We start from the raw sequence: 21,763 nt of genomic DNA on the forward strand, positions 1-21,763 counted from the left end.
TATACCAAGATATTATATATTTTGAAAGAGGTTTTATTTTTATAATTTCCCCATTTAATTTTAGTAATTTTTTTTTTGTTTTTTCTTTTTTTTTTTTAAATGTCTAAATTCATTTAAATTCTATTCATTTTTAGTTTGAGCTATTTTAGCTCTTTAAGGTAAAATAAAAATGAGAAATGTAGGTTGTTTTAAATATTTTATGTCGGTTAACATTTGTTTTCTTTCAAGTAACAAAAATGGTTTTATGGCTCAGTTCGTTTTAGTTGTAGTTATGATAATGACTATTATTTACTAGACAACTTTATTTAAAGTAACATGCATTTAAGAATTATTCACAACAATAATAGAACAATTAAATTTGATTTCATGAAAGATTCTTGTATGATGAACAGCAGTGTTATTTTAATATTTATATACTACTATAGTATATAGTTCTATTTTTTATATATTTCCAGTTTTCATTTCAATATTAGCTTAAGTAATTTTGTGCGCTTTAGTTATTGTTATTAGTTTTGTTTTTTATATTTTTTTATTTAGTAATTTTAGTATTTTAACTTCATTTATTTCAGCTTTTTCAAATTTAAAGTTTTTTTGCAGTTAAAGTTTTTCCTCTAATATTGATTTTATATTATAATAATGTTAATATTGAATTTTATTAAAGGAAATAATTTTAATAGTTTTAGTTAATAATAATAATAATAATGCAAAGTCAAATCAAAGTCATGTGACGCACAAGAAGCAATGCGATTTGATGTTAGTGACATGCAGCCATATTTGATTTGAGTGAATAACCACTTAAATTTCTCTGTTCATACACAGTGACTGAACCACTGTGTTTTGGGGGGGAATTACTTCACACAACCTTTACATACTTTTTGAAGATTGAAACTTTTGAACCCCACTGACTTTTATAGATGATAAAAAAAAATCTAAATATCTCCATCTGTACATACATAAAAATCATAATATTTTAGAACAACACAAGGGTGAGTAAATGATGGCATAATTAATATTTTGAGTTAACCGTCTCTATAAGATTTCAATTTCATATATTTCTACTTCAAGCATTCGATGACTTGGCTGAGGAACTGGTTTCATACAGAAGGCTAGATGGTAATGAAAGAAGTCATTTACATACAGAAGCGAGAAGAGATTGTTTAATTCAAAGGGTCAGAATGAAGCAGCGGTGTGTGTACGGTCACCTGATATGGAGCGGACGCGGGTGCGAGTGCTGCTGCTGATCTGCTGGCCCGACTGAGACTCTAGTTTAGCAGGAGCCTCTTTCGTCTGTCGGGTGTGTAATGATGGGTCAGACCTGCAGAAGAGTCACATGTGTGTTTGTTTTTATGTTTTCCCATCTGATGAGACTCAGAGCAGTAAACACTGTCATATGAGACTGTTCCCCTTCCTGTCTGTGTCCAAACATTGAGTGGAGAGAGAGGTTCATATCTGATAATGCCAAAAGTCATAACCATCCATCCAACTATATATTTATCCATCCTCCATCAGTCTATCCATCCTCCATCTATCAGTCTATCGATCTATCTTCTATCCATTCATCCATCCATCCATCGTCTTTCAGTCTATCCATCATCTATCAATTCATCCACCATCTATCAGTCTATCCATCTTTCTTCTATCCATCTATCAGTCCATCTATTTATCCATCTATCATCCATGTATCTATCAGTCCATCTATCTATCCATCCATCATCTTTCAGTCTATCCATCCATCATCTATCTATCAGTCCATCTATCTATCCATCTATCCAGCTATCTATCCATCCATCATCTTTCAGTCTATCCATCCATCATCTATCTATCAGTCTACCCATCTATCAGTTTATCATCATCCATCCATCCATCCATCCATCATCCATCCATCCGTCTAGCCATCCATCCATCCATCATCTTTCAGTCTATCCATCCATCATGTATCTATCAGTCCATCTTTCAGTCTATCCATCCATCATCCATCCATCATCTTTCAATCTATCCATCCATCATCTTTCAATCTATCCATCCATCATCTATCTATCAGTCCATCTATCTATCCATCTATCAGTCCATCCATCTATCCATCTATCAGTCCATCCATCTATCCATCTATCATCCATGTATCTATCAGTCCATCTATCCATCCATCCATCATCTTTCAGTCTATCCATCCATCATCTATCTATCAGTCCATCTATCTATCCATCTATCATCCATGTATCTATCAGTCCATCTATCTATCCATCTATCATCCATGTATCTATCAGTCCATCTATCCATCCATCCATCATCTTTCAGTCTATCCATCCATCATCTATCTATCAGTCCATCTATCTATCCATCTATCATCCATGTATCTATCAGTCCATCTATCTATCCATCTATCATCCATGTATCTATCAGTCCATCTATCCATCCATCCATCATCTTTCAGTCTATCCATCCATCATCTATCTATCTATCAGTCCATCTATCAGTCCATCTATCTATCCATCTATCATCCATGTATCTATCAGTCCATCTATCTATCCATCCATCATCTTTCAGTCTATCCATCCATCATCCATCTATCATCTTTCAATCTATCCATCCATCATCTATCTATCAGTCCATCTATCTATCAGTCCATCTATCTATCCATCTATCAGTCCATCTATCTATCAGTCCATCTATCTATCCATCTATCATCCATGTATCTATCAGTCCATCTATCTATCAGTCCATCTATCTATCCATCTATCATCCATGTATCTATCAGTCCATCTATCTATCCATCTATCATCCATGTATCTATCAGTCCATCTATCCATCCATCCATCATCTTTCAGTCTATCCATCCATCATCTATCTATCAGTCCATCTATCTATCCATCTATCATCCATGTATCTATCAGTCCATCTATCTATCCATCCATCATCTTTCAGTCTATCCATCCATCATCCATCTATCATCTTTCAATCTATCCATCCATCCATCATCTATCTATCAGTCCATCTATCTTATCCATCTATCAGTCCATCTATTTATCCATCTATCATCCATGTATCTATCAGTCCATCTATCTATCCATCTATCATCCATGTATCTATCAGTCCATCTATCTATCCATCTATCAGTCCATCTATCTATCAGTCCATCTATCTATCCATCTATCATCCATGTATCTATCAGTCCATCTATCTATCAGTCCATCTATCTATCCATCTATCATCCATGTATCTATCAGTCCATCTATCAGTCCATCTATCCATCCATCTATCATCTTTCAATCTATCCATCCATCATCTATCTATCAGTCCATCTATCTTATCCATCTATCAGTCCATCTATTTATCCATCTATCATCCATGTATCTATCAGTCCATCTATCTATCCATCCATCATCTTTCAGTCTATCCATCCATCATCTATCTATCAGTCCATCTATCTATCCATCTATCCAGCTATCTATCCATCCATCCATCATCTATCTATCAGTCCATCTTTCAGTCTATCCATCCATCATACATCTATCATCTTTCAATCTATCCATCCATCATCTATCTATCCATCTATCAGTCCATCTATCTATCCATCTATCATCCATGTATCCATCTATCTATCCATCATCCATCATCTTTCAGTCTATCCATCCATCCATCCTGCCAAACATATAATATAAGCATGCTAGCAACGTGCTAAAGCATGTTAATCTATAGCAATAGCATAATTGGTTGGTGACATCTGTGTCGAAATGTTTGTAACCTGGTCATTTCTCCTCCTCCGGGCCTCTCTGCCAAGTCTAGACCCAGAAGGGCTTGGGTTCGCGAGCCGCCACTAGTCGTAATGGTGACTAACTTATTCCCAACCAGCCAAGTCATAGTGGGGCCACCGGACAATAGGAACTCTGCGATGGGAGACCTGAGAGAGAGGAAGAGCGTTTATCCCATTAATCATCTTCATTTAGTGTCATTGTGAGAAAACATATCCATCTCTGACAGGAGTTTGCTTCTCGTGCGCTAAAAGTAGATGCTACATGGTCCAAAACAACAGGCAGAATAAGGTTATTGGTTGATGTGCCTATCACACAGAGTGAAACAACTACTATAAGAGTGACAGTAAAAGTTTACTCCGGTACAAAAGGTGAATCGATGCAGCGTTCAGCGGCCTGCATTCGTCACGCTCTGCACGGATGAAAGCCAAGTATTATTTAAAGCTTTGCACACAGACACCGAACAAAAGGATGAAGGTCAAGCAATTACAGCTCTAGCTAAAAGTGTGTAAACAAGCCTAAAATGAAAGAAAGAAAAAAGCAGAGACAACAGCAGCTTCAATGCATTTACTCATTTAGCTGACTCTTATTTCAAAGTGACTGACAAATTAATTAACTTATTATTACGGTTATTATTATTCATTTTATTTGAAAAATACTAACACAAATGACTAATTGCTTTAGTTTAACATATCAATCTACAATTTCATGTTTTAATTTAGCGCAATTACTACTATTTTATTACATTAAAATAAAATGTATAACTGTGTATTTTTACCATACATTTCATTAATTAATTAAATTACTCAATTATATGACCATTAAATGACTCATGTCTCCTGATTCAACGCCTCTATCTGACAGGATAATGTAACATTTTTTATTTTATCTTCAATTAATGGCTTTTCAAAATCAAATATTGGTATTCAATTGCAAATGTTGCAGCGTTGATTGCGATTAATTGGACTGTTAAATCTGCTAAACATGCTACTAATTAGGGATGTAACGATGAACCGCGAGCCGGTTTTAAATCAATTCAAAGCGAGACGATTCAAATCAGTTGAGATGCCAAACAAATCGCGATACAGTTGGAGTAGGAGTAGGACATATGATAGGTGTGGGAGAAAAAAATATTGATTCACCAAACTATCCCGATTCTTTTAGAACGATTTAAAAATCGATTGGTTTACCTCAGAACCTGCGTCCCATTCAGCTCATCTCCTGTTATATTATATAATTATATAGTCCAATTTATATTAAAAACTGATCATGCTGCATGTATGGGTTTGTTTCAATTTCACAAAGAAACGTGCAGCAATAGCCTAATAAAAGGAAACCTTTTCATTTACTGTATAATGTCTTCAATCTCATTTTGTTAAAAAAAATCGTGAGGAAATCAAATCGTAAATCGAATCAGGAGTTGAGTGAATCGCTACAACGCTACTACTAATTAGATTAAATGAAGGCTGTAAATGTAGAAAAACTGTGAAGTGTGGTTTGTAGTAAACAGGTGTCACCTCTTGGGCAGCGCAGAGAAGTTGGAGAAGACGTATCGCGCCATCATGTCCAGGCAGGTCTCCGTCAGCTCCAGATGGACGGTCTTGAGCGCATCGTCCGCCTGCATCACTGCGTTCTCATCAGCCGAGCCCAAGCTGCAGGTGGTGCTGGACGTCTGCATCCTGCACAGGACGGGGGCAGGGGTCACACACAGGCAGCCGGTACAGGACAGGTCACGGGGTCAGAGAGTGCACCACACAACCAGCTCAAACTGGTACTAGTCAAGTCAGAGATCTCAGCTAGTCTCTGACACCATGTCCTAACCAGAATTATGAACCACTGACTGATTCAGAGTCATCTGATTCTGACTCTGAAGTTTCACTACACAGTTTTATGCTTGTTATGATTGCAGATGATTAGTGTGGATATTTTTCACTCGTCACAGTGTGCAGCTTGAGAAGAGAGTGTGCGCGAGTGTGTTTGTGAAGATGTTAAGATGCCAGATTGTCAGCGGGTAACAAATCAGATTCAGATGTTGATTGAAGCTGAAGTGGTCCTTTTAAAAACACTCACACACAGGCAGTTAAAACAGACTCACACTCCTTTATAAACCAAATTAGAGACACTGTGAGAGTTTCTCTTTACTTAAACGAATAGTTCACCCTAAAAAAAAAAAAAACTCACTTTGTAGTGTTTTTGTTATCTAAAACTATTAAAAAAGTAGTTTTTGGTTTTAATAGAAATAAAGCTGAAATAAAATAATCTGAAGTACTAAAATTAGTTGAAGCAATAAAACTAAAACAGATTTTTAACAATGTAAAGCTAAACAGAAATATAAAAAAAAGACAAATGATTTTTAAATCTTACACTAAAATTAAAACGAAAGCTGAACAAAATAGAAAAAAGCCAATTAACATTACTATAACATTGACTTGAGAGTGACCGTTATTTTATTCTAAAACCATATGAATATTTCTTCATTAAAAAGCTAACATTTTCTCAAAGTAGTCCATATGATTCATGTGCAATATTTAAAGGGGTCATATGATGCGATTTCAAGTTTCCCTTTCTCTTTGGAGTGTTACAAGCTGATTGTGCATAGATAAGATCCCTGAAGTTGCAAAGACTAAAGTCTCAAAACCAAAGACATATTCTTTATAAAAGTTAAGACTCGTCCACACCCTCCTAAAACGGCTCATTCAAACACGCCCTACATGTCTACGTTACGATGTGGGAAGATTTGCATAATGGTGCCCAAATGTACACGCAAAGAAAGAAGTCAGTAACCGCAGTAGCGTTGATGCAGTCATGTCAGGGAGACACTGTGTGTTTCTAGGCGAAAGCAAAAGCACTTTATTTGGCCTTCCGAAAGCAGATGCATTTAGGAATCATTAAGATTACTTACAACAGAACAGCACAACCCAGATGTTATCACAATGCATTTTATGGACGACCGTTTCATGAACCAAGTAGAGGAGGTAATTCTGACTGTGCTATGACAATCTGGCGCTTCTGAATCAGAGACTGCAAGTATGTTTTCTTATTAGTTTAAGTATTTGCTATTGACTGTTCAAATGCTGAGTTTTGCACGTCGTGTGTGTGTGTGAGAGAGAGAGTGAGAGAGAGAGAGACAGAGTCACATCTCAGTGGAGTCAGCTGTCTTAACCACGGCTTGTGCGCAAACACATACGAGCTTCATCACTGTGTCTGTCACACGAACATTAAAACATGTCAACATATTCTGTTACACCAAATAATGATCTTTATAATAGCATCATATGACCCCTTTAAGGTCTTTAGAAGTAATATGTGATATTTTTTGGAAGGAACAGAGCAGGATTATTATTGTAGATTATTAAAAGTAGTTTTAATAATAGCAACCTGAAAAATCTACAGTATAATATTAGATAAAAACTGTGGAAAATTGAATTCAAAGAAACTGAAGAACTGAAAATACTAAAATGGAAAAAAATAAAAGAAACTAAAGCTCAAGTCAATTAAACCTAAATAATTAAAAAAATTTAAAAAATAAATAAACCTAACAAAATAACTATAGCAAAATAAAATAAAAATTCAACTAAAATTTTAATTAAAACTGAAAATAAAAGCTAATTTACCATATTACTAAAAATTAAAGTAGTATATAAATACTACTAAGATAGAACTGGAACACACAGAAATTTAAAATCATTGACTGTAAACTTTAACGCTTTCTTTCTCTTTCAAATGACACCAAACGCCATTGGTTCCCATTGTGTTGTGACTTGTGCGATAGTTGGACTATGCATAAATACGAATGATTCCTTTAACTGTTTTGTTTAGTCAAAGCTTCTTTGTTTCTCTTTTAGTGACACAAAACTGGGACTGACAAACCTTGAGCAGGAGAGAAAGCGGGAGAGAGCATGGCTGTTTAATACACACACACACACACACACACACACAGAAAAGTTCAGCTTCCAGCTTGCGATCCACACACACCTATGGAGAGCCGTGTGATTATCCAGGTGATGGCATTAATCTAAGACCGCCATCAGCATCCTGCCCTTCTGTAACCACGGCAACGGCATCCCCGGGGAAATCAGCAGAGCCCACATCATCTCCATACACTAAGACGACACACACGCCAACCCACGTAAACACACCCCCCTGCCAACGCTGCTGAGCCAGAGCACTTCTGACTGCGACATTGACTCTCTGACCTGAGGAACAGACACAGGTGAACAACTCATTAGCACCACACACGCAAGAAACGCTACAGTCCTTGAGCATGAGTGTGTGTGTGCCAAACCGGCGCTGGCAATAAGTAAATGGCAGCCATACATCACAAACTAAGCCCTAACTCCAGTATTCCACACAGACATCAGTGATTGCTGGAATCATGCGTCTGCCTGAGCAGACATGTGCGTTTACTTTACGATGTGATCAAACGCAACATTTTACCTGCTGGATGCCCTCTTATGTGTGATGAGATGCAAGAGGAGAAATCCAGATGAACAATGAAGTTTTACTGAACCCTACACAAAACATGATGATTTCAAAAATATATAATATAAAAAAAAATTATAAATAGACCATCTATCTATCTATCTTAAAAAAAAAAAAAAATATATATATATATATATATATATATATATATATATATATATATATATACACACACACACACACACACACACACACACACACACACACACAAGAGAGAGATAATTGAGCTTCACAAATTAGTGAAGTGGCTTTAAGAAAAGAGCTAGAGCAGTGAAAATTCCCATTTCCACCATCAGGGCAATAATTAAGAATTTCCAATCAACATAAAATATTACGAAACTGCCTGGAAGAGGACGTGTGTCTATATCGTCCTAATGCACGGTGAGAAGGAGAGTTTGAGTGGCTAAAGACTCTCTAAGGACCACAGCTGGAGAATTGCAGAAAATAGTTGAGTCTCGGGGTCAGAAAACCTTAAAAATAATATACACCATGAATAAATATTAATGATAACAAATACAAATAATATGATAAAATGAATAAAACTGACCGCTGATTCAGAACCCAGGACTCAATTATATTGAGTCCAATATTTCCAATATAAGTGCATCAGTGCCTAGCAACTATCAATTACACCCTAGAAACCAATCAGAATATTCAGTAGAACTGTGCTGAAACTACCCAAAACACACCAGGAATATCAAAGCAAATGCATTTAAAAAAAAAAACATCAACATTATCATCAACCTCATCACACCTAGCAACACATTAGCAACCACTCTGAATCGTGATGAAAATTACACGTCTGGCACTGCACTTCTACATAGGAGGTATGAAAAAGCCAAGCTGAGCTACACATGAGCATGCAATCAACAAAGGCCATCTTCATTTCATCTCAGTGGGGAACGAGGGATGAATGTGGATGATATGAGCATGTGTGGGCATCCGAGACGACAAACACACAGACGAAAGACAGAAGCATCTACTCCAAAGAGTCAGTGTGACCCGCGTCATCTGATGCTTTATAAACCAACAACATCTAGCACAATAAAAACTATATTCGGTCTTCAAACAATGACACACTGATACAAAAACACATTTCAGTTCGCAAAGAGATGTGTTTTCGGGGTTCAAAGGTAACTCTTCCTCTTCCTTTAATTTCCTGTCACTCCACTGTCCTATTTAATAAAAGGGGAGGGGGGGGGGGGGGTTTAAACAACAAAATAAAATGTATTTTCAAAAATTATTTCAAAACATTCTATAGTAATATTTTATTTATTTTGTATTTACCTTAATTTGTATTTAAATTATAATTATATTTTTCTATAAACTATATTTTACATTATAAATGATAACTTTAACTTATACACCTTTAATTATGTGTTTTTTGTTTTTTTTAATTCATAATTTATTTTTCAAATTTAAAGTCTTTTTCTAGAATAAATCAACTCTACACACTAAAAAAATGCTGGGTTAAATCCAACCCAGCACTGGATAAAATATGGACGATCCCAACGATCGGGTTGTTTTCAGCTGGGTTAAATGTTCCAGTCAGTAACCCACCCGCTGGGTCAAAACAACCCATAGCTGGGTCCGTCCATATTTTACCCAGTGCTGGGTTGTATTTAACCCAGCATTTTTTAGAGTGTAATATTTTCTAATATAAATAAATATCAAATAGCACATATTTAAAGGTAATTTACAAATGACATTCACTTTTTAAGGCAATTGAACTTAAAAAATTTCACAGTTACTGTAATGCAATGCAATATGTAAATAAGGAAATATGGGGAAGCAATACTTTTAAGGTAATAGACATTACATTTACCACAGACATTTTAACATGAGACTAGTGTGACAGAATCGCTTACTTTCCTTTTTATACAATAAAAGTGTTTAACAAAAATTTTATTCAATCATTAAATTTTTGCATTTAAACCCTAAGAGGTGACTGAACCCTGTGCACTTCCACTGGAAGTGTGTTAGTGTAAAAACCACCTGATGGAAGGGTCAAAGTTATTTTCTGTAGTAACAGGCAAATGCTATCGATAGACATGAGCTCATTCTGGAGCATTCCTTCAGCCGCTTCGCTCAAGGGCCCTCTCCGGAAATCGATCCAACAACCTGAGCTTTAACCACCACACCAAACCCAATCACTCGAGCGTCCGTCAACGGGGTCATCCAGCACATAAACACACACACACACACACACACAGGAAGTCCCAGTTTGTGTCTTTACATTTGATCATTCAGCAATTCTTCAGCTGAAGCAGACGCCTCAATCTCATTCTACATAACTGTTTGCATGGTATATGCATAAAATTAAGTATTTAAATCAAAACTAGAATTTAATATTTTTCAAGCCACGTAAAATGTCCATAAAGTCTCTGAATCCTGGGCGTCCAGTACTGCTGATCATAACACCAAAATGAAAATTATGATACCCTCTAAACCAGTTGATCTTTTTCAAAAGGCACAATTTCCAACATAAACATCTTCTGACTGCATCTTTTGTCACACCAGTGGCGGCTCCAGGATCTTTTTGTTGGAGGTGCTAAGGAGGGGTTTAACAGTTCAGTTTTTTTATATACAGCAGCTTCGAAAAAGGTATATTTTACTTTTTTCCTGTGGTATTAAACTTCTCATAGGTCACTGTTATTAGTAATATACTAATGCCAACTGCCAAATATTACACTTACAAAGCAATATAATTTGTGAACGAATATAGAAAAGAGAGACAGTTGGGATTATGTCTTTTTTCAATTCAATAAAAACTACATTTAAAAAAATTTTTTTTTTACTATTCATAAAACTATTTCCACACGGGCACACATTGCAGGTGATAACCTCCCCGTGCTGATTTGCATGGTATCATGTGTCGATGATTGCCAGAGATAAGCATCAAAAATAGGCAATAGGCTATTAAGAGCATGTAGCATTTCCAATTAATGTAGACCTGTTACGTTCTTCTTATTAGGCCTATTATTATTATTATTATTATTAGATTACTTTCATTAATACATTTTCTGATGGGACTATAGCCCCGTCAAGCGCCGCCACGGTGCCACACAGAGAAAATGTTTCACTGTTCGCCAGCTCTTCACGTGCACATCAAGCCCTCAATCATCTCTATTAGCTGCAGTCGGATGATTGTTGATGTCTGTGGAATAATAAATGATGTGGTTTGGCAATGCAATTTTACTCTATTGATGCATTAAGCTGAATATGAATGCGTGGAATATTGACTACAAATCTTCACTGGATAGCAGGGAAAAACTATTATGAGTTTCGAAAACATTTAAAAACCTAAAACTGAAGCCGTTCATTTTCATTTCACACAGGAAGAGTCAAACTGCTTGTGATTTAAATTAAGTTCGGCATTACTAGCTCGCTTTTGTGTCACCAAAAATGCCATTAAATCATAACGAGCAACCTTGAAATTACCCAAACAAAAGCCCTTGGCACAGAAATACTTTAGGCAATTAGTAAACCGATGGCAGGGTAATTTGCAGACATACTAGATAATAAAACAAACATGCCGTATGAAGTCCCAGTGCTTGCTAATAGCGGACACTCTATTCATTAACATCCTGTAACTCGGAGGCGCTGAACTGATTCATAGGTTTTATGGTAATTAGATGCACTGGGTTAATAAAACACAGACCTCCTGCTAGAATCTCATCTGATGCTACACTGCCATCTGCTGGTTAACGCGAAACTGCAGTTTGTTAATGAGTTCAGGAACACATGGAGGTTAGACTTCATAGCTGTGAGGGGAAAACAACAATGTATTTTTCTGTATGGAAAAAGCGCAATTGTGTTTTACACAAGAAAGAAATTCATATGGGTTTGAAATGGCATCAGGTAAGCAGAAGCTCTGAAAAATGCTAATAAAGCTTTTTATTGGGTAGAAAACAAACAGCATTGAAGAGGGCGTCAGTGAAACATTTTCAGAGTGTTCGCAGCGTATTATTGTGAGACTTCTGTTCGGGATTCAAAATGCAGTATGATAAAAGACGGATGGATACTGTACCTGGATCATGTGTAAAGAGTGTGAATATGATGTGAATAAGTGAAGGTTAAAACAGGCTCAGACAGGCAGCAGGCTGAGCAAGTGGAGTGCACCCCCTAGTATTTGGGAGCGGAATTACTGCAGTCCATCTCATTCAACAAACAGCAAAGACAGAGAAGCTAGTCGCTCAAATGTGTAAATGCATACTTTCAATTGTGCATGCTTCCTGTGTGCGGTACGGAGCCCCTAAAGGGACATGGAGATGGAAAAAATTTTATTTTTCTATACTTTTTTTCCTTTTTCAGAGGAACACATACGTTTTGGGAAGAGAACGTAAAAGTTTTGCAAGAGAATGCAAAAGCATTGAAATATAACGCAAAGTTTCTCTGAGGATCGCAAACATTTGTGAGAGAAAGTTGTGTGTGTAAATGCAATGTTTCTCTCGCAAACGTATTGTGTTCCACAGAAACTTTGTGTTGAAATATCATTTATCCTCTCACCTCATATCATAACTGTTTTACGATTAAATGCTCATTTTCTCAGTGGAACGAAAAAAGGTAACAAGTTATTTACCAGAGAATGCAAAGTTTCTTGCAGAACAACTTTGTATTTTCTCGCAAAGCCTTTACATTCACAAAGTATTGAAATATAGCACAAAGACACTAAAATATAATGCAATGTTTCTTGGGTGAACGCAGAAGTCTTTAAAAAGAAAGTAAAAGTTTTGCAAGCAGACGCGAAGTTTCTCTTGTAAAACAAACTTTCCCCAAGAAACTTTGTTTACTCAAAGTCACTGAAATATAGTTTTTCCTACCACCTCATATTATTGATCGGAAACATTTTATGAGCAAACAATTATTGTTCTAGATAACGCAACAGTTGTTACAAGATCTTGTAAAAGTTTTCTGGGTTTTTGTGAGAAAACGCTAAGATTTTTAAGGAAACAAGTTTTGCGAGAGAACGCACAACCATTGACATAACACAATGTTCCTCGAGTGAACGCAAAAGTTTCTTGAGGGAACGCAAAGCTTTTGCGGGTGAACAAAATTATTCAAACTTTTTCCATCACCATGTCCCTTTAGGGGCTCCACAGTACGGCCATTTGCTCGTGAAAAAAAAAAAAAAACACCATCACAAACGGCACAATAAGCATGGAAAAAGCAAATGCAAAACGGGGTTAGGCTGAATGCTCGCAAGGCTCAGCGCATGCAGTCAACATTACCATCAATGAAACGAAAGAAAATGACAAAACCCCCCTCCAGCATGCACCCTTTCCTGCCCAATCAGAATTAGCCCAAACCAGATGTCAACGCCCACCCCACATCGCCAAGACAACGCCCCGCCCCCGAATGCCCAAGCCCCACCCACCGTCCCTGCATACAGAAAAGGAAAAGCAGGGAGATCAATCGGTTGTTGAGTTTTGAGGTGACCAAAAATGCTCTACCTGCGCACCGCATGCTCGGACACACTGATGCTTCGGGAGCGGAAGGCGTCCATGGCCGACAGATCTTTCAGGTCTTTAACGGGAGAGTTTGCGCTGGGGCCTTGCTTCACCACTTTGGTCGTCCGCAAACTGCCCCGAGGGCAAACGAGGTCAGGTGTGCGTCAGCATAACGTCGTGCCCAGGGAGGTTTGGGGGCAATTTGGGGCATTTTAACCACGTCGGCATAGGTGGATGGGGGAGTGCGATTGGTTGTGGAGTGTCACGAAAGGGACCAGCGACCAATCACAGGTGACGGATCCGAGGTGTCGCCACCCCCCCAAACCACGCCCACCATGCATGGCCCAATCAGAGCAGGGGGGAGGGGTCAAATAAGGAAGTGAAAGGAAAACAAAGTAACTTGGTCAGCAGTGCACACTGAGAACCAGAAAACAGGGACGACACTCAAAAAACAAAGGAGGAAACAGAAAACTGGAAGGAGAAACAGCATAAAAGATCAACAGACACTTAACAAGGCATAAAGTAAGCAATATTACTGTCAGCATTCTACGAAAGGAATGAAAGAGGAGAAAATAAATGAAAAACTCAGAGAGCACAAACATACTGGTACAGGGAAGAAAAAAAAGCATTCAGACACTGCTATGATCATTATACTGGAAATTAATAGCAATAGGAAAACAGTGATATGATCGTGTGTATGTGATTTAATACAGCAAACATAACACAAATGAATGACCGGATGGAGCGAAACTAGAAAATGGAACAGAGAATGTAAGGCCTGACAAACTAGAAAGAGCATAAAAAAAAGTTCAAAATCTAAAATGTAAACCATGTTTATATGCACATCGTTTTCTAGGGAACGTTTTACTCTGAAATTAATATTTACGTCATATTTAAAAACACATTAGCATTTTCAGTTTTCTGATGTTGGTTAATGGTCGCATGGCATACAGGTAAACAAATAAAATATTTAATAATTTTTTGTTATATGATTGTTTTATTTAAATAATTTCATACAGCAATTTTATCTACTCTTGAATGATGCTCATTAATGTAATTAACAAAACAGAGAGTATAAATTTGATTTGTATGACTACATTTTCATAAACATATTAATATTATTGTGCATGTAAATGCATTGGTTGATCTTTCTCTTTTTCAGGCTTTTCATTCAAAGCTCCAGCCTCGATGACAAGACACAAGACAAAAGAACACTGATGCTTTCCACAGAGAATTAACCTGAAATCAGTGTCAGGACAATGAGATTAGTAGAGATGGTTTTGTGACATCACTGATCATGGACTGTAGTGATATGCCTGGAAAAACATTGTTACAGCGATTGCAATGCATTGTTTGCTGCATCAGGAGTGCTGGTTAAAATGGTTTAGTAAGTCATTATGGAGATTTCCTGTTCAAGTAAACTGGCTTATGAGACAACGGCTGTTTTCACACCCAATACAAAAAGGGAAATCGAGAAAAGTGAAGACAGAGAATGAATGAGGTAGAAATTAATGGAAAATAAAAAGGAATAGAAAAGAAAAGCTTCAGTTCAAATCCAAATGTTAGTAGGCGGGACTCTTAACCTTTAGTTTATTGGTCCCTTTTCTTTTTTTTTAGATATATGACTATTATTTTGACTATTACAGGATGGTCTCATTATTAAATATCAACCAGTTTTAGAGATGTGTGTACTGTTTGTATTCAGGTGTTTCTTCAACTAGGGGTATTTTTAGTCCTTTTAGAAATATAACTCCATTAACACAGTTTTTAAACTCATTTATTAAATTTGTCTACTAATAATCCTAATGTTTAACAGTGGATGAACGCACTGCTTTCATGAACCCTCACAAAAATGTCCACCACTGCGTCAGTTCCATCACATCTTAAATCAGAATTCATTCTGGAGTGGAAATTAGGTGTTTTATTTTATATTTTGGAATAAAAGGACCAAAAAAACCTATAGAAAATGATGAAAAAAAAGCACCAAACATGTTTTAAAATATATAAAATATATTTATAAATGTACTGCATTTTGCAAAATCCATAGCATTCACAAAATAAATACACACACTAATATAAAATGTTAAAATAATTTTTAATTAGACTATCATATTTTCAAACATGCATTTTTTTTTATTAAAAACATAAAGGGCATTTGAAAAGTATCAAAACTAATCTTGCTAAAAATCTCCAGTTTTAATGTGACCTTCAAATAAAAAAAAAGAGAAGTCAAAATCTATTAGTCTGAATAAAAATCAATCCCTGGGACATAAAGTGGCTGTAGTTGAAGAAACACTCTTTCGTAAATTAATGCGTTAATGGTTTTGATGCGACAGTCTGCCTTTGAGAAACAGTCACTGCTGAGCCAGATGAGAAGAGAAAGAGAGAGACACAGAGAAAGGAATGAGACTGATAAGAAAAGACAGAGAAAGACGAGACGTCCCACAGTCGAACTAGCACCTGTGAGTGGAAGTGAAAACTGTTCTGACATAAACCAGACACACAAAGCCAGAAATCATGACACTACCATCAAAAAAAAAAAAAAAAAAAGAACCAATGAGGCGCCTGAATGACAATCATGCTTTGAGTCCTTCCCACGGCAAAACCTGACATGAGACAAACCGTGATCCGGCCCTGCGTGCGTGAGAGTGTGTGTGTGTGTGTGTGTGTGTACCTCTTGGGCCTCTCATTCAGGCTGGTGCTGCGTGCTCTGAAGCTGCTCTGCTCGTGAGTGTCATCGAACGGCAGAAGAGCGTTTGATCGGAGACCCTAATCACACAAAAAACACACTTCAATTCAAGACCAACAGATCGATCCGTAAACACATGAGCCTGACAATCCCATCACCCACCTTGGTGATGTACTGAACGAAGTCTTTCCTGAAAGGCAGTCTGCAGCGTATGAACCACATGGCGATCACATGATGGGCGAGAGACACGATGTACTGATTAAACCTACAGAGAATGAAGGAAAAACAAGAAGACACACCATTTATGATCATTCAGCTCATGGAGGCTGCATTTATTTGATTATATACAGTAAAATCAGGTATATGATCAAAGCTGTATTTTCAGCATCATTACTCCAGTCTTCAGTGTCACATGATCCTTCAGAAATCACTCTAATATGATGATTTGCTGCTCAAGAAACATTTCTGATTATTATCAATGTAGAAAACAGTTGTGCTGCTCTGCTTCATATTTTTGTGGAAACTCTTTGAAGAATTCTTTGAACTAAAAAGTTCAAAACGACGGCATTTGTTTGAAACAGAAATCTCTTGTAACATTATAAATGAACATCAAGTAGTCAAATGACTACTTGATGTTACTAGTCTGTATGTGTGAGTTCACAGGTGTGTGTGAGCTTACTCACTTTGAGGGGTTGGTGTACGGCAGCGATATGGCAAACACGCTGACGTACTGCTCGGCTACAAAGTTAGCATACAGATGTGGGAGCCGCACTAATGCTGAGAGACAGAGAGACACGAGACAAGAAGCATCTGTACTTGAGCTGTATAAAATCCACAGGTGTCATTTTGCATCCTAAATGTAGAATGTATGCTATATTCTGATTGGTCAGAGTGAGTAGAGCAGTTCTGATTGGTCAGAATGTGAGAATGGGCAGGGAAAGCGACTGAAGGCTTGCACTCACTTGACAGGAACTCCAGCATGGGCGAGGCCATGGCCACGGTTGCCGAGATGTGCGTGAGCTTGACGATGAGGGCGGACAGGAGTTTGATCATGATGTCGGGCATCTCAACGGTGCACATGGTCAGAGCCACCACACACTGCTTAGCACAGCGGTAAATCAGGCCTTTCTCCAAACACTGGACCAGCTCCCTCTGAGAAAACAGGTGAGGAAACTGTGCTACCAACACATTTATCCAAAACATTCTTAGATGCGCATCAGATGATTGGCTGCTATCACCTCCAGAACTGTCACTCCAGAGATTAGATCTGCTGCCGACTGATTCATTCATTAATTAAAGTGTAAGAATTTAAGTAATTGTATTCTTATATTAAATTTAATAACACAAGTAAATGATTGCTTAATTGAAATTTAAATTATATATAAATTTAAATATATTATATATAATTTATTATAAATTTAAATATATGTACTTTAAATGTATACTTCAAATTTAATAAATGTATTTAATTTTTTTATTTAATTTAAATTTAATAAATTCAAATACATTTATTCAAGATTTTTTTTATTCATCACATACACAATTATACAGAGTATACATTTATTAATAAATGCATACTACTTTAATTTTAATAATACATGTACATAATTGTATACATCATTTCAATTTAATAATACACTTGAATAAACATGCTTAATTTAAATGTAATAAATTTTAATTAAACTTATTTGATTTAAATATTTACATAAATTTATTATTAAAGTACACATTTAAATAAATGTATATTTAATTTAAATTTAATAATATATTAATTTTTTTATTGTAAATGGAATAACACATTTCAATCGATTTATATTTAAAGTACAATAATTGCATATTCACTTTAAATGTAATACACCTAAATAAATTCATACTTTTACTTTACTTTGTCATTTTGCAGACGCTTTTATCCAAAGTGACTTACAAATAAGAAAAAGTAACTAAAACTAAAAGTTAACACTCTGTAAATACTCTATACACACACACACACACTTAAGAAAATAAAATTGACAAATGCATACAACAACATTTCAATAGTAAACAAATGAAAAAAAAAAAAAAAAAAAAAGCGATACTTATATCCTTTGTATATCCTTTCATACTTAACTTAAGGTAACTTACAAGGTAACAGTTTTGCTTATTATTTCAAACAGCCGGAGTGTGCCTATGATGCTGTCTAGATAGACAAATCACTAGGGTTTAGAACACAGCCCTAGCTAAAATCTGACTGATTTAAAAAAAACTGACAAAACCTGATGTTTATATTCTGCTCTCATCTGGATAGCGGGGTAGATGTGTATGTGTACCTGTCGGGACTGCTCTAGGTAGCTGTGGTAGGAGGTGAGGGCGGTGAGAACAGGAACCACAGCGAGCTGAACATCAGTGAGGGAGAATCCATCAGGAGTTTTCTTCAACCGCTCCGATATCAGACGGTCCGTCACCTACACACACACCCACACGCTCTCCCAAATTAACTAGTTTCCATACAGTTTACTCCACTGAGTTACTGTGTTGTATATTGGTGGACAAAATTATTAGAACACTAGTATTTTCACAAGCTAAAAAAATGGTTTTAAATCAGTTATTTCTATCTTCTCGATCTTTCTTGTCAGTTTACATTTCCAAAAATTCATTTTGCCATTAATTGTAATAATCCAGTGAGTCTGACAACAGCTTGTGCTCCACACACAGATCTGATCTGATCATCATCCAGTCTGTCTGGAATGACATGAAGAAACAGAACAAATTGAGGCTTGATGCTTCAAGAAACCTCATAATAATCTCACTGGATTATTACAATTAATAGCAAAATGAATGTTTGGAAATGTAAACTGATGTTTCCTACTGACACACTACCGCAAAAGATAGAAATAACTGACTTAAAGCTGCTGAAAATACTAGTGTTCTAATCATTTTGGACACCACTGTAAGTGTGTGAGTGTGTGAGAGTGAGAAAGTGAGAGTGAGTGAGAGTGAGAGTGAGAGTGAGAGTGAGAGAGTGAGTGAGAGTGAGAGTGAGAGAGTGAGTGAGAGAGTGTGTGAGTGAGAGAGTGAGAGTGAGAGAGTGTGTGTGAGTGAGAGAGAGTGAGTGAGAGTGTGTGTGTGAGAGTGTGAGAGAGTGAGTGAGTGTGTGTGTGTGTGTGTGTGTGAGAGTGTGAGAGAGTGAGTGAGAGTGTGTGTGAGAGTGAGAGAGTGAGTGAGAGAGTGAGAGTGAGAGAGTGTGTGAAAGAGTGAGAGTGTGTGTGTGAGAGTGAGAGAGTGTGAGAGAGTGAGAGTGAGAGAGTGAGTGAGAGTGAGAGAGTTACCATGGAGCAGAGAGTGGAGCACAGATGATCGATGTTGCAGGGTGAGGTCAGGATCAGTACTTTGTACTGGATGGTGCAGGACATCTTATCCAGAACCAGCTTCAGAACCTTCCAGTCAGTCTCCTGCAAATCAAACAAACAGTTGATGTTTTATCTTTCATACCGCGGTAGTTATATTTGCGCACAGAGATTGCATTGTATTTAAACTATGTTCCAGGAATGCAAAAACACAGGGCACCATGTTAAAAATATGGTACATAGATACAGCACCATGACACCATGAACATACTATGGCGTCATCAATCATTTTAAAGGGAAGAGGATGTGAGCTGTGTGTGATTGTGTACCATCTTGAGGCACTGTAGCAGCACGCTGAAGGCCAAGCTGTAGGGCAGATAGGCAGTACGAATGGAGGAGGGCGGAGCCGCTGGTGTGGGACTTCCTGTCGGTGGCGACACAGTTCCTGCTGGCTTCTTATCAGTCCCTCTCTTCTCCGACTCCCTGAAAACCAGACATCTGAGATTTAGTCAATCTGAATGTACTCAATTTATACTTAATTTATATTTGATAACCAATGTAAATGGTTTAAATGTAAAAATGAATTTAAATCCATTTATATTTTATTTAAATCTAATAAATTCAGTCAATCTCAATATTCTCCTTAATTTATAGTTTTAATATTAGTCATTTTAATAATACATTTAAATAAATGTTTACTTTAATTTAAATAATGTAAATACATTTATACTTTTTAAAACGACTTAAATCTGATTTTAAAAGAAATGTTAATACTTGTGTATACTTTTAATCTTAAATTAACACCACATTTACATACATTTATACTTCTTTTAAATTTAATAGGACATTTTAGTTCAATATAAATTGAATAGTACATTTAGTCAGTCAATCCAAATATCCTCCTTAACAATTAATACTTAAATTAATATTGATAATAAATGTAAAATCGATTATTAAAATGTTAAAGGGGTCATATGATGTGATTTCAAGTGTTTCTTTCTCTTTGGAGTGTTACAAGCTGTTCATGCTCAGATAAGATCCCTGAAGTTGCAAAGACTAAAGTCTCAAAACCAAAGAGATATTCTTTATCAAAGTTAAGACTCTGACACGCCCTCCTAAAACGGCTCATTCAAACACGCCCCATATGTCTACGTCACGGTGTGGGGAGATTTGCAAAACACCATTATAATCAGTAATTATGTCCCCGCTGGATGCAACAAATGCTTTGTTTATAATGCGTTTTATTGTTTTATTCTCGTCGCGCCGGGACACAGCATCACAATACGGTAAGGGGCGTAACATTTCCATCTCACGCTTGAGGTATTCGGCCAATCACAACGCACTGGATAGCTGGCCAATCAGAGCACGCCTCACTTCTCAGAACGATGAGCTTTGTTTCAGAAAGGCAGGACTTAGAGGAGCAACAATAATGTACAGTATGTGGAAAATGTGTTTTTTGAACCTTAAACCGCATAAACACATTGCATTACACCAAATAATGTTCTTTTTAGCAACGTCATATGACCCCTTTAAATCAATTTATATACATTTATACTTTAAATTTGATATCCTTTAACATCCTCCTTAAGTGTGTGAGAGAAAACATGCTTGTGTTCTTACCCGACGTCACAGTGACAGTATGGGCTGAATCTCAGGACTCCGTCTTTATTGGGGACACCCAGACGATGAAGAGAGTCAGCCCTCATCATCAATAAGAAATCAAAGACCTGACACACAAACAATGAGGGAAAACAACATTATTTCTTCTTAAGTTGAGGTGATTTGAAAAGGTTACTAAGGTATTCTGAGTATTTGGTTGCTAGTGTGTTCTGAGTGTTTACTCTGGTGTTGCTGACTAACTGGAGTCAAAAGCCTGACCTTGAGGCGTATGGAGCTCCCGATGGCACTGTAGTATTTGTTCTTGTAGTGAAGCTGCAGATGAGAAATCAGCAGCTCGTACACTCGACTGGCGTGACTGGCCGGCAGACTGTACAGTTTACTCTGGAAACAGACACACCATCACTGCAGCTGCTACAGAGAGTGATGATAAGTGACTGATCAGAAGAGGTG

At 36.8% G+C, this 21,763-nt stretch overlaps 1 protein-coding gene across 12 annotated transcripts in view; it reads right to left on the bottom strand.

Annotated features, from left to right (window-relative positions):
- The window catches only part of LOC306874201 (tuberin-like), a 50,781-nt gene that overhangs the window by 20,264 nt on the left and 8,754 nt on the right, over positions 1 to 21,763 (bottom strand). For 7 of the 12 annotated variants that reach the window (XM_079424066.1, XM_079424065.1, XM_079424062.1 and 4 more), the window contains exons 17-29: positions 21,572 to 21,694; positions 21,314 to 21,420; positions 20,023 to 20,176; positions 19,676 to 19,798; positions 18,677 to 18,811; positions 17,333 to 17,522; positions 17,054 to 17,147; positions 16,533 to 16,635; positions 16,356 to 16,450; positions 13,685 to 13,813; positions 5,267 to 5,428; positions 3,743 to 3,898; positions 1,203 to 1,315 (exon numbers count right to left, since the gene is read on the bottom strand). In XM_079424066.1, coding sequence (XP_079280192.1) covers positions 1,203 to 1,315; positions 3,743 to 3,898; positions 5,267 to 5,428; positions 13,685 to 13,813; positions 16,356 to 16,450; positions 16,533 to 16,635; positions 17,054 to 17,147; positions 17,333 to 17,522; positions 18,677 to 18,811; positions 19,676 to 19,798; positions 20,023 to 20,176; positions 21,314 to 21,420; positions 21,572 to 21,694 — 1,684 coding nt within the window. The remainder of the gene's footprint in view (positions 1 to 1,202; positions 1,316 to 3,742; positions 3,899 to 5,266; positions 5,429 to 13,684; positions 13,814 to 16,355; positions 16,451 to 16,532; positions 16,636 to 17,053; positions 17,148 to 17,332; positions 17,523 to 18,676; positions 18,812 to 19,675; positions 19,799 to 20,022; positions 20,177 to 21,313; positions 21,421 to 21,571; positions 21,695 to 21,763) is intronic. The other 5 variants (XM_079424059.1, XM_079424068.1, XM_079424058.1 and 2 more) reach the window with 1 other exon arrangement.

Source organism: Barbus barbus, assembly GCF_936440315.1.
Source record: "Barbus barbus genome assembly, chromosome: 8".
In the NCBI taxonomy this organism is placed as follows: domain Eukaryota; kingdom Metazoa; phylum Chordata; class Actinopteri; order Cypriniformes; family Cyprinidae; genus Barbus; species Barbus barbus.